The 14,013-nt window shown below is 30.4% G+C and overlaps 2 protein-coding genes across 2 annotated transcripts in view; one reads left to right on the top strand and one right to left on the bottom strand.

Annotated features, from left to right (window-relative positions):
- Nucleotides 1–347: 347 nt before the first annotated feature.
- Nucleotides 348–6,052, top strand: LOC136978686 (isatin hydrolase-like). Its single transcript, XM_067274439.1, has 3 exons — nucleotides 348–791; nucleotides 4,234–4,423; nucleotides 5,014–6,052. Exons 2-3 carry the CDS (start codon nucleotides 4,254–4,256, stop codon nucleotides 5,594–5,596), a joined length of 753 nt encoding a protein of 250 aa, XP_067130540.1. The 5' UTR covers nucleotides 348–791; nucleotides 4,234–4,253; the 3' UTR covers nucleotides 5,597–6,052.
- Nucleotides 6,053–9,433: 3,381 nt separating this feature from the next.
- The window catches only part of LOC136978685 (delta(3,5)-Delta(2,4)-dienoyl-CoA isomerase, mitochondrial-like), a 31,803-nt gene continuing 27,223 nt past the window's right edge, over nucleotides 9,434–14,013 (bottom strand). Inside the window, exons 7-8 of the mRNA XM_067274436.1 lie at nucleotides 13,575–13,739; nucleotides 9,434–9,630 (exon numbers count right to left, since the gene is read on the bottom strand). Of these exons, the coding sequence (XP_067130537.1) occupies nucleotides 9,529–9,630; nucleotides 13,575–13,739 (267 nt within the window). The 3' untranslated portion in view covers nucleotides 9,434–9,528. The remainder of the gene's footprint in view (nucleotides 9,631–13,574; nucleotides 13,740–14,013) is intronic.

Here is a 14,013-nt window from a genome sequence, read left to right as displayed (position 1 = left end):
TAACTGATTGCCCCCGGAAGTCGGTTTTTTACATAAACACAGCTTCCCTGTCATCAAATGTCACGGCACGCCACTGAAATAAACAGTGTTAAATTAATTAAACATTTTAAAGCAAAACAAACAACTAGAATTATTATTTTTCATTCGATTGATAGATATAAAAATTATGATTTATTTTTATTAACTTGTCTGTTTTCACGGTCGTTTACTATTAGTCAACGTCTTCTCAGGTGAAATAATTTGAATTGCAAATCAGGCAAGAGTTGTAATTCAAGGAAGCCAATTAGAACTGGAATAAATCATTTAAAAGTACTTTGTTTTTACTCTTTTCGTCCTGTGGTCAATAAGAGAGCCTTTTACCAAACACATCGTGGGTTCGGCCCACCACAATGGGGCGACATCCGGTGAACAGCAATGACCAGTTGTATAGTGAGAGACAGGCCCCGACATATCCGGAATAGAATACCTCCCAAAAAACTTCTAAAGTTTTTCGACCCGTTTGAATTCTTTTCCGGTTCCCATAGCGGTGGAATGACACATTAACCGCGGCCGGATGGCCGTCCATATTAAAGTACTGTATGTTAAAGTACAGTATAGTGGCGCAAGTATAAACAGCCAATGAGATTGCGAATATCGAAGTATAAAATCACTTGAGCATTGCAGAATTATCAAAACATCTAAGGAAACCGATCGATTGTTTTTCTTTTGAAAAATCCCCGTGGCTGATTCTTAATAATAATCTATATTCTATATCAGGTGAAGAAGCTATTCACACAAGATCATCTTTTAAGGTATTTAACATAATATTGTTTCTTTACTTGCATTAGGCTATATTTCATATATATTTTAAGCTTCAGTTTAATATTAATTATAATAATATTAAAGCAATTCTACTTAGCGATATTTTACCCGTATTGTTCTTACAAAAGGACTGTATTAATTCTCGCAAGAAAGTTGTTACATAATTACTCTAAGCAATTTTAATTAATTTTATTATTTATGTTGAGCACTTAATACATAAGTAGACAACAAAATAATTTTATAGTTTTAATTTTATGTATTTTTCGAAGGTAATTCTTTATTATAAGTTGTTAGCGTAAGTCTATAAAAATTTAATAATTAGTTTTTGAGGGCTTAATATTTTAATTTATATTCAGCATTTATACAAAAAGAAATTATTTTTTAATTCGTTTACTTCAAATTTTGTAGGTAAAATATACGATTCTTTTGCATAAATAATTACGTTCCTGTTAGTGATGAAATGTTTTTGAGTATCGTAATTATGAAGATATATTTCATGTGCATACTTAAGTTTCGTAATTCAATGTTTGTTACGATAACGCAACACTTGAGCAATTAGCCTAGTGGATGCCATCCGGGAGGTCTTTTAAGAGCAATTGGCCCTTATTTAGGCGTTAAAGAAGTGGAGGAAACCTAGAAAACTTTACGTGGTCAGCCTACCCTGGCGAGGCGCGAAACCACGACCGAACTACCAGTGTTTATGGAACAGAACTGCTTGGCCACTGGTGGGCTTTGTAATTCAAATGATTATAAATTACCATAAGTTCTGTCTGGTAAACGGTAACTATATACCATATAGAAATAACTAAAACTATTTTTTAAAACTCTTTTCGCCCGATGGACATTAGAAGGGTCTTTTTAGCAAGTCCTTTATGGATTCGGCCAGGCCCATAATGGGACAGTCGGGTGGTGAGGGACGGAGCCCAACATTTCTGAATGTATCCTGCCTTCCAAAAATTTCTTAAGATTTCCCTAAAGTAATATTTATAAAGCAACAGGAATTCAATTTTATTGTTTTCTTATTTATGATTAAGAGAATTAAGAGAACAATAAAATTGAATTCTTGTACGTCATTCATTTCATGACAACATAAAGGTATTTATCGAGAGCACTCAAGAATGAAACATTTTTATTGATATTTTATTTTTTACGGTTTCTAATATTTTTTAAACATTAACAATAGTTTGGTAAATACAGTAGAACTTCGTTAATCTGGCACCTATGCAGGGGAAGATCCACGTAGGGACTAATATAGCTTAAGCCCTGGGCCCTCAAGTGTCATGGGCCCACAAAAATTATTATCATAAATTTTTAATAACAATTTCATTAACAATGAGTACTTATCGTATAGTAAAAATTAGTTAATATTAATAATCTATATATATAATCGAGACGAGTTGAATAATAAATATATTAATACAGTGCAGAACCCAAACGGTTAGGAGTTGAAAGTTGAAATTTGGTACACAGGGTATGTCACGAGAACGCACACTAAGAATGGATTTTTCGAAATTCCTCCCACGAGGGAGAGGGACAGGAATAAGGCTTAACACTTCCATCTACAATGGAATGGTCAGCAATGGAATTGACTATAATGTAATAATCTTATTCTTCACTATCGTTAATTTTGCCCGAGCAACGCCGGGCCCACCCGCTAGTATAATAATAATGATAATTTATAGTATTATTTGTTTTATTGTAATCAATGTGACGTAGTTGGTCAGTAATTAATCCGTGTAAATATTTCTTTATTTCTTATTTTTTTTAATATAAGATATAAAGTTTGTCCTTCAACATCATTTCATAAATAAACATATTTCAACTCTGATTTTGATGTTATAAAAAATGAATTTTAAACCCCAATTTAAAAATTCTTAATCTAACAAAAAATGGGGTTCCATTGGATTTCAATAAGTCTAGGTCCCGAAACACCTACGGACCAGAGTAGATCATCGAATATGCCATCATAGAACATCTTTGTGTTTTCGCAAAATCCGGCCATTTACATGCGATCTGAACGTTCAGACATTGCTGTACAGTTTGTACCAATGCTGCTGCTGTATGCTTTCGATTTGTCTTCGTAGACTTTTTAATCAGTCCAAAGATAATTCAGTACATGACTATATTATATTGTGTTAAGATTGATAGAAAAATCTGAAACGTCATTGCCCAGGCTCTTTAGCGCACTACGTGTCCAAACAAATTCCGATTAGTGTAATATTAGTATGCCGAATTTTTAGATGGCCGGATGGCCGAGCGGTCACGATGGCAGCCTACTGCTCTGGGGACCCAAGATCCGGACGGGTTGAAATATCCCCAGGAATTTTTCGGGGGGTGGTCGGTTCGGAATATCGGGCCCCGTCCCTCACCACCCGGTTGCCTCGTTGAAGGCTTGGCCGAACCCATAATGGGCTTGCTAAGAGAGGCCCTCTTGGTGCCCACAGAGCGGATAAAGTTTTTAAAAAAAAAGTATGCCGAATTTAAAATTGGCACCTGTACTAGTATATTTACGTAAGACGTCACAATTTTTTAGTTGTTAAAGTGTAATCTTAGGATTAATATTGTTATTTATAACTCGCACGAAATTCAAAATCTTCATTCCTCATTTTCTTTTCTAAATATTCATTTTTAGTTAAGCTGTTCTCATTAAATAAATTCAAAAAATAAATTTAACATAACATGGAAGTTCACGTTATTTGCCATTTTTCTGGTTCTTCTTTTCCAATATCCCAGCAGTCAGCGTTTGTGTTCTCTCGAAACTCCAGCAGTTGCATCACTTCCAAACAAACTTGTGTCAGCTAGTTAGGCATAAGATTCTCGTTCACTTTACCGTGGGGCTGTATTGGCCCACGGTAAAGTGTGACGTATTTGTCACGTAATAGTAGTTGTATGCGTTTATGGCGGTCATTACGAGAAGAATAATGCATTTCGCGAGGTCTTTTAAGGGTAACTGACTCCTATTCAGGCGTTAGACGTGGAAAAAACCCGGAAAACTCTGTCCGGAAAACCCACGACCGAACACGCAGTGTTCAAGGAACGGAACTGGTGAACCTTTCAAGCAACTATTTTCAATTTATTTATTTTATAAAAATTTCGTTTTTTATTTTTTGGCTAGTCTGTACGTCAATATTTGTACTTTGCATATTTGTTAACTTAAAACGTCAACACTCAATTATAGCATATTATATTACAAAATTAATATTTAAAACAAAATTCTATATTATACTTTAAACGGGTGGATTAATTTACATAAAATTCTTATTTTAATTAATTTAATTCGTCATTAAATTATGACATCTAATTACGTTATTATAATCACTTTTAGATTTATGTTAGATACTTTTTATGTAATAAATAAATTAAAATTTTAATATCTATTTCAATTATTAAAAATTTTTTTTATATTCTAAAATATTTTGTTTTTTTTTACAGAAAACATAAAATCGAGGATCATGTATCTGTTGAAGTTTATGCATTTTTTCACCGTTATTTTCATATGTCATGCATTAGAAGGATATTTAGATATGACTTACAATTTACACGAAAAAGTGCCAATATATCCAGGAATTACTCCGTTGAGTGTCAAAATGATATATAATGGCACCGAACCAGAGGGTTATTGGTACGAAAGTTTCATTTCTTATAAAAAGTATAATTTAAGCCTTAAAGTACTTTAAGTTGCCTTATCTGAAACATCTATAAAAATCTATTTTCATAGCACCCCCATTATAAATTCGAAAAGACTGCAACACATTAGAGAATAGGGACCTTTTTTTTTAATTCTTTCTGACCTGGAAACACTAAGAGAGCCTTTTGGCCGGGTGGTGAGGGACGGGCCGACATATCCAGGACAGACCACCCCCGAAAATTTCCTAGAGGTTATTGTATTCCAAATCGCTAATTATTAACTGTGTACTCAAACGTTATGTACTCAATCATCATTTTTTTTTTCTCGACTCAACAAGTCTGTCACAAACTATCACCATTGTAAATATTGTAAAAATGTTTTAATTTTTTCTGTTTTCCTTTTGAAAATATGTTTTTCTAATAAATTCGATGCCGACGCCATGGAGTTCCGTGGAACCTATAGTTGCTTTTTCACACAATATATTTTATTATTTTATGAAGAATCTTTATGTAATAATAAGGGGTATATATATAATCATATAATCACCCAAATTTAATGATTTATTGATTATTATAATTTTCTAGGCTCCAGCTGGAAGACATAACTACTTGTGTTCATGTTGGAACTCATATGGATGCACCGTGCCATTTTGCTCTAGGTAAATGGTGCATTAATGAAATTCCTTTAGAACGTCTAATAGCTCCAGCCGTAGTAGTGGATATCACCAGTAAATTTATCGATGGATCAATATCAAACTTAATGCCAGAAGATTTAGAAAAGTGGGAAAGTATTCATGGAAAAATACCCGATGGAAGTATCTTGATTCTGAAAACCGGTTGGGGAAAATTTTGGAACGATAATGAAAAATATGTAAATGGCAGTGAACCACACAAAAAGGTCCCAGGAATATCGCCTCAGGCAGCGTCTTGGTTAGTTGCCAACAGAAAAATTTATGGAGTAGGGGTAGAAACTTTATCTCAAGATGAAATGCCTACTAATATATTCGAGGCTCACGTTATATTGCAAGGTGCTAACATTTATGGAATTGAAAATATAGCAAATGTTGATAAATTACCTGTAACAGGCGCTATTTTATATGCGATGCCTGTTAAACTTAGAAATGGTAGTGGTGCACCCGCACGCGTTTTCGCTAAATTACCAAATTAAAATCCATTTCTGTATAGGTATCTTCATTCTGTTTTGGCACTTAATGTCGCTTATACATAAATTTTTAGCAGAAAAATACTTGAAAGTGATTAAATAGTTTTTCCAGGCAATTCAATGTGAACTACGAATTCGATACTCAATTCAGTTAGAAATTAAAATTACAACTTCATCAAGTATAATAAAATTTTATAAATTTATGACAGTGCCAAGCATAATGGCGATACTTACAATTTTAAATATAGAATTTATATTCAGAAAGACTATTTTTTAAATATGTAATAAAAGTATTCTATGTAATAAATTACTATACTTTATATCAGGGGTTCCCAACCTTTTTCATGTAGGCCTATCGACCCCTTTAAATAAATATATACTTTATTTTTTTAATGCACTTTTCTGTATTTGTAAAATTTTGAAAATAATAGTAAATATTTTCAAGAATTTTTAAATGATTAATATTGTTTGATGATTTAGTAATTACAAATTATTATTTATACATATACAGTACAATATGTTTTTAATTAATATGCACATCGACCCTTTTCTAACTTTCATTGACGCCATTGGCAACCCTGCTTTACATAGTCAAGAATAATAGAAGTTTATCTTAATAAAAATATTTTAAATGTAAAATTAGATTTTACTCAGAATTAGTCTATTTCGATTTTTAAATTTTATGACGCCAGAATTTAAATTAAATATATATATATACCGTACTATATTGGCCTCTAGACACATCAAATTATGTTGAGTAGGCCTATATTCTTCTACGGTATTTTTGTTGTTTCAACGTCCCATATACAGTATTTGCATATGTCTACTTCTTTACTGTTTGATATATCCATTCGAAAAACAAAACAAATATAAATTACGAATGCAAAATAATAAAATAGTAAACGAGCAATTATTTATTGTCACATCGTCACAATGCCGGGCTGCAATTTTTAATGTATTTAATTTAAAATATATGCTCTTCATCTCAAATTAGTAGTGGCTTGCCCCTGTATATACATAATACTTTTCCTTTAACTATAGAGTCGGTCTTCTATCTAACACCTTTCAGGGGAAAATTTTTATAATTGAAACAACATGACTTTCCGTTTGTATAGTTAATCGGGGCCTCAGAATCCTAAAGTTTCCATAACTGTTCTTGTTTTTCATCTAACTCCGTTCTCGAGATTAAAGAAAGACAAACGGACGGACGACAGTGGAAATTTATAGGTCTATAATTTTTTCAAATTGCAGCTCAATTAACGTTTTGTACTTTGTGTTGCATCTGCGAAAATTTGCATTTAATAAGAAATGAAAACTGCTCTTACGGTTCTATTAATTATATTTAAAAATAGTAACATTAAATACTTTATTCAATAATTATTGAATAAAATATTAATTATTAACTATTGCATTAAAAAAAATAATAATAATACAAGGCGGCGGCTTTCGAGTGTTTTCCTCCAACCCGGCAACATAGAGTAAGTTAAATTAAAAATTATGCAAAAAGAACAAAACTAATAAAAATTCGGAAGCATACCATTTTTTGTTTTTATCTATGTCACCGGCAAAACCCGATTTTACGCCAAACTAGTTTGGCGTAAGCGTATCAGGCCAAACTAGTTTAGAATTATTATTCAAGTATATTAATGGTTAATTTAAGTTCATCATAAAACACAAATAAGTTCATTTTTAATTTTAGTTTGACTCTAAAACTTATTTTTATTATTTCGTTTGAATTTTTGAAAATATTTTCGAAAGTTAATTATTTTTAAAAGTGCATGGCTTATTAAAAAAATACAAATTGATAAGTACTGATTAGCTTATTTTTATTTTATAGTTTTGTACAAGTGTTGTGTCATATGCACATCGTCATATGCACATCGTACCTAGGGTAAAATTAACCAAAAACGGTGTGATGAAAATTTTACCCTAGGTATCGAAGATGGCGGCTCGTCTCCGATTCCAGCGATCAGAAGACGGGGAACAGTGGGGACGCACGTTTTCTAACCTAACCTAACCTAACCTATTCTAATAATTTGGTTGCTAATAATTATGGTAATTTATTAGAATAGGTTAGGTTAGGTTAGAATGTGCGTCCCCACTGTTTCCCGTCTTCTGATTGCTGAAATCGAAGACGAGCCGCCACCTTCGATATCTAGGATAACATCAACCCCGTTTTTTATAATTAAGTAGACTATGAATAAATATTGTTCATCTAATTGATTGCCTTTTAATTTTATTTTAACCATTAATATACTTGAATAATAATTCTAAAGTAGTTTGGCCTGACACGCTTACGCAAAACTAGTTTGGCGTAAAATCGGGTTTTGCCGGTAACATCTATAATCATTGATTCATGTACTGTACGCCGTAAAAGTAGCAGACCATATCATTTACAATCAAAGCGGGGACGTCTAGTCACCCTATTAAAACAGATCTATTCCTCATTTCGAAATCACACAGAGTATAAAATCATGCTGTAATTCGCATAATTTATAACCAATCTATAAATTATCCTTTTTCTATCGTACCTTTAACAATTTTAAAAAGCTAATGTAAAAAGAATGACGTAAAAAGTTAAGTAACTAACGTAATTCTAAGATAATTGAGTAACATTCTCCAAAAATGGTGGGGCACATGCCTTGCAGTCTCCGAATCTGCTTTAAGTAGCACCTTTTCCTCAAAATCTATCTTGGAGTGCCTTGTTTTTATGATTCTACAACACAGTAACTTACCTCGTTTACGAAATGTTAGAATTGTAGGATTTCATAAGGCAATACAATGTATCGGCTATCTTCCAAAAAGAGACTACAGAGGAGACTTTCTATGGTAAAAACTGGCCCCTATTTAGGTGTTACACACATGAAGAAAACCGAGAAAACTCCATGCAGTCAGTCATTCGATGATGAAAAATCCATGATTAATGGGGTTTGTGCCTCACCAACAACCTGTCTTCAGTGGTTTTATCGTCTCGGCCACTGGTGGGTCATTTATGAAATACTCTAGTCACTGCGGCAAATCAGGCATCATATTGATATAAAAATATTAGTTATGACAGCCGGTGTTTTTTCCATTTTTGGCTTTTTCTGTTCTGTGGACAATAAGGCCTTTTTCTGTACTCGTCGTGGATTCAATCAGGTCCATAATGGGAGCAACTTGATGTCGAGGGACAGGGCCCAACATATCTGGAAGTTGCCATCTATAAAATATTCCTGGGTTGCACTACCCAGATCCAATCCTAGATCCTCCAGACCAATGGACTGATGCCTTGGCTATCAATATTTGTTGATTTGCTCCAGTTTTCCTGCAACTATTCTAGATATTATCTTGTGAAATGTTTAATTCACATGAAAAATTTTTAATGTTTATAACAGCATACTATTAAATGTCAGTTATTTTGTAAATTATTATTTTATCATTGCTTGATATGGACAGAGAGAGATCAAGTGTAATAAAGCAATAGCAAAAACTGAATTTTTAATTATAAATAAATGATTATTATATTTTTATAAGGCTTGATTTAGAATCTGATAACTTCTATGATCATAATGTTATGGGATCATTAGTACTCATTATTATTTAATATATAAGTATCACTGTATGAAAACAAACTTATAAAATTTCCATAAATTAACTTATTAACAAAAATTTTATTTATAACTCAAAATTTTATTACATTCAATTTAATAATTAAATGAAATAAAAGAAACTTTTGAATTATTCATAAAATTTATTTAAAAATTTAAAATTGAAAAATACAAATTGATTAACAAGTATAAAAAAATATTTTTTTGTTTTTACAAAGGTACTGATTACTTGTGGTAATAATCAATTATAGCATAATACATTGTTAGAACCATTACTTTTTATTCCATAATATAAAAAATAGGTCATAAAAATTAACACACATTCTGCGATCATCTTGTAGCCTTTCAAGTTTAAAGTTTTGAATATTTTGGTGGTTGTTCAGCTTTAGTAATTAATGCATGAGCTGATTTCAAAACATCTTCACTTTGAAGCATGGTCATGTTCCAAAAAGTCTGAAAAAATATTTTTAAATTAAAAATTAAACAAAGTTTTGCAAACTTGTTTAATTAAGTTTATTTAAAGAATATACAGTCAAACCTGTTTTTATGTGGTGGATAGGGATCGCATAAAAAACGCATTAAAAAAATCGCACAAAACTTCACGAGTGGCTATAAAAAATAGTTTTCGCAACAGAATTTAAAAAATATTTTTATGCGGTCAATAGGGACCGCATAAAAAAAGGTCTCACATAGAAAATAACTCAAAACCGTACGAAATAGAATTTATTGACAACAGATGTCAGCACTTGACTGCATCGTCTCGTCTATCGTCTGTTTTACATATTTTTGTCCAGGTGCTGTTTTTTGACTTAAAAAATAAATTATTTCATTTTTCGCATATTCATGCAATAATATTACTATAATAAGTTCATTTATGCTATAATAAGTTTATTTAGCTATAATAAGTCAACGTGAGACATGACGAATCGCACGAGACTAGTCGCCAACTATACCGCACAAATAAAAAATCGCACCAAAAAAACCGCACAAATTAAAAATTCGCATAAAAAAATCGCACAAAAAAAGACCGCATAAAAACAGGTTTGACTGTATTTTTAATCTGAACTGAAATATTTACTTGATAAAACGGATACTTCAGAAAAGAATTTTTTTAATTAACAAATTAAATTTAAAAGTTCTCTAAAACAACTTAAAAAAATTAAAATGTTAGCTATTACAGGTCTGAAACACAAAAGTCAACCTCACCATAGACAAAAAATGAAGACAATTTTATTTTCTGCCATCTCCAATGTAACAAAACAATTTTTAGTTTTTTTGCTATTGTTCTTCAGATAAATTTTATTGTATTTTGCTATGTAATTATTATTGGAAATAAATTGAAAAGCACTGCTGCAAAAAATGTTTTCAAGGAATCCACAGAACGTTCTTATTTACAAATTAAACATTTTTCAGAATATTAGCTCCCATAATCAGATTTTCCTGTTACATAGATTAGAACGGTGTTTTTCTAAAACTGTTTTTTGTAATTTCAAAATTTAAACATGAGAGTTAATATTCCAAGAAGAGCCCTATTTGTAAATAAAAACAATATGTGGACTCCTTGAAAATTTGTTTTTTAGCAATTCAAATGAAATTCAAAATTCAAATGAGTGACAAAACTGATTGGCAAGTCAAATTCTGATCAAACTAAATATTTAATGGATTCTGGCCAGTTTTATAAGAAAAATATTCTATATAATATAAATTTTATTACAATCTAGTTAGATCAACTCGAGATTTATTGAGAAAAATTTCCTGATAAATCTCAAGTTGATCTAACTAGATCCAAAGATTAGTTAATTGAAATGAATTCCACTTGACAATTCCATAAATTTAAATACTGTATTTGTGCTTATCATCAATCAATAAATGTATAGCCATAAAACTTAAATAAAAGAAAATTATTGAAGTCACGTACAGAAAATAAGATAACTGTACTCAAAAAAGTCAAAATTTAATATACAGCGTACTTTTATATTTGTGGAGATTTTAATTTTTGAAAACAAACAGAAATGTTTGAAAACTTTTTGTTCATGTTACTTTGTTGTAATAAAGCATTGTTTTGGATGTCTTATACAGGCCAGGTCAAAAGCCCCTTTCACCCTTTTCAATCCAAAAGAACTAAAGATGTATTAATTTTGTTAATGTAGTTAACTAGAAAGACATGTATGGAGAATCAGAATCAGATGAGACCTTTTTTGTTTTATTATGTTGTAACTTTTTAATGAGCAGCAATAAAGTAAAAGTTCCAATTATAAAATTAAAGAGCACCATTTAATTAGTTTAAAACCATTTTTTTGGTTTTCAAACAAAATATACTAAGATTAAATTTAAACTTCCAAATTATGCAAAGAGAAGTAAGTGATTTTATTTTGTGTGACCTTGAAAATCATTTTGTATCAAAAAAATCTCGTCCAATTCTCTTGCACTCTTTCATTCCAAAATTTGGGAACGAAATGCGTGCAAGGAACTTTTGACTTGTCCTATATAGAAATAGTCATCCTTATATACAACTGTTACTTGTAATTAAATCATATGCTAAAAAAGTCATTGATGATATATAGATATATCACCATGTTGATTTGTGATGCATGTTATTTTTAGATATTTTGTTAATATATCAGTTTTGCATGTTTGAAAAAACTTTTGAAATCTGAACAATGCCATTCAACAACACAGAGCTACAGTTAAAGTCCTGTTCTAGGTGAATTTTTCCAAATAGTTAATCAGTTTGAAAATATTATCTTCAGTAATGATAACATTTACCAAGAGATGGCAATACACCATACAAATTAATTAAGAATAATTTGCAAATTTGACACACAGTAATTAATCTAATGATTTTATAATAAAACATATTTGACAATATAATTTAATTATTGCTTTAAATCAGTGTTTCCCAATCTTTTTGGATTAGCAACACACTTTGAATTTAAATTAGATTCCTGCAACACCAAAACTTTTAAAATACAGTAAAAAGATGCAAAATCCTTTTTTAATTAAAACTTATTCATTTTATTTTCTGCTTAAAATTTAAAATAAAGTATGGTTGATTTTAAAAATTTTTGATAATGTGGAAGTTAAACTTACCAAGATAAAAAGTCACAAATATTTACAAATATACTATAAAAAATAAAAACTATTTGAGTTAATGCATAAACAATATCAGTCTTAAAGCTGGTAAGTTCCAAAGAGTTGGTATGCTTGCATATACAGATATATGCAACTTTTGTGAGTGGGGTGGTATGCTGATGCTACAAATTTTTCAACAATCAGCATTTTAGTAAATACCTCCTCCCCCCTTTAGTCAGTCAGCAGTAAAAGATGAGAGAGAAATTAATTTTAAAAAAAGAGATATTAAATATTTTTTAGAACTTTGAATAATTTCCACAACACATCTGAGGTACTCAGCACACTGGTTAGGAAACATTGCTTTAAATCATTGATATGATATAATACAATACAATAATGGATTACATTCTACTGTTAAGATTATGAAATTCAACTTTATAATGCATTTTTAATGTATGACAAAATCAAAAATGAAATGAAATTATTATAATTCTTACTATATTAGTAATACAAGTATTTACAGAAAACAACCTTCAAAATAAGCACTTTCTGTAGCTTTACACTTCTGTTTGCCATTTATTAACAAAGTCTTGCAGTCCATTTTCATTACATTCTTTAGTGCAATTGTCAACACTTTCACCTAGTTGGAGTATTTTTTATGTGAAAGTCCAATAGTAAACTCAGTAACAAGAAGTCGCACGCTGATTATACTCAGTTCCCTCCATAATACAGTAAGATGAAAATGCTCTAATCTGTGGCATACAAAAACCTAGTTCTCTATCATGACAACATTCCAGCCCATTGCATTTGATTAGTTAGCATATATCTGGCAAAACACTAGACATATGTACATTCACAGCTTCCTTAACACCAGACTGCATTACTACAGTCTTCATTTTGGTATAGAGATAAGTTTTCATGGCTCTACCAAAATGAATGCTTTATTGAAAGATCACAGATTCAAATCACAGAAAAGGTGAAATGTGCTGCAAAACTATATTCAAGGTAATAATGCAGAATGGTCTTTTATACTGTTTTAATAAATAATATAAATGTTGAATAAAGTGTCTAGCTGCAGAAATTGTTGTTTGAAGGTAGTCTTTCTGTAAATACTTTTTATTATGCTAATAGTTTATTTTTTACTTTATTATGGTTTTTCCAATAGTCTATTTATAAATTGTGTTGTATTCTTCAGTTATATTTAGTAAATATAAAATTATTTAGCATAAGATTAATTTAATAAATATACCTAATAATTGAAGACCATTTTCAATTTATTGTAAAATTTAAGATAAGCAATTAACTTAAAGATAACATCAACGTACCATAAAATCTAATCCATCTGGAACACTATGATCTCTTGAAAAATTCAATGCTACTTTTGCTCCCTGGACAGCTACAGGACTTTTCTTTGCTATAGTTTTAGCTAATTCAAAAGCTGCAGTCATCATAGCTTCTTTTGTTGGGAAAACTCTGCTTACAAGTCCTACCTAATTTTCAATAATTAAATTTTATTTTTATTGTAAAAAAATAATAAATTTTTCTTGTTATTTTTAAGAATAATTTTTTAAATTACAGTATATACTGTACATCACAATTTTTAGATACTCCCAAAATAACTTTTATTTATTAAGCAATTTCAAATGATACTTTACATGGATAAACCACACAAAAATATATTACAATACATGAAATTTATTTGAATAATAGAAAATTACTTTCCAATTGAAGCATTTATATTATTTTCACTGTATAATTTGACAC

Source organism: Centruroides vittatus, unplaced genomic scaffold, assembly GCF_030686945.1.
Source record: "Centruroides vittatus isolate TY-2023 unplaced genomic scaffold, ASM3068694v2 contig_549, whole genome shotgun sequence".
Classification (NCBI taxonomy): domain Eukaryota; kingdom Metazoa; phylum Arthropoda; class Arachnida; order Scorpiones; family Buthidae; genus Centruroides; species Centruroides vittatus.
This window is presented reverse-complemented; position numbering and strand designations above follow the sequence as displayed.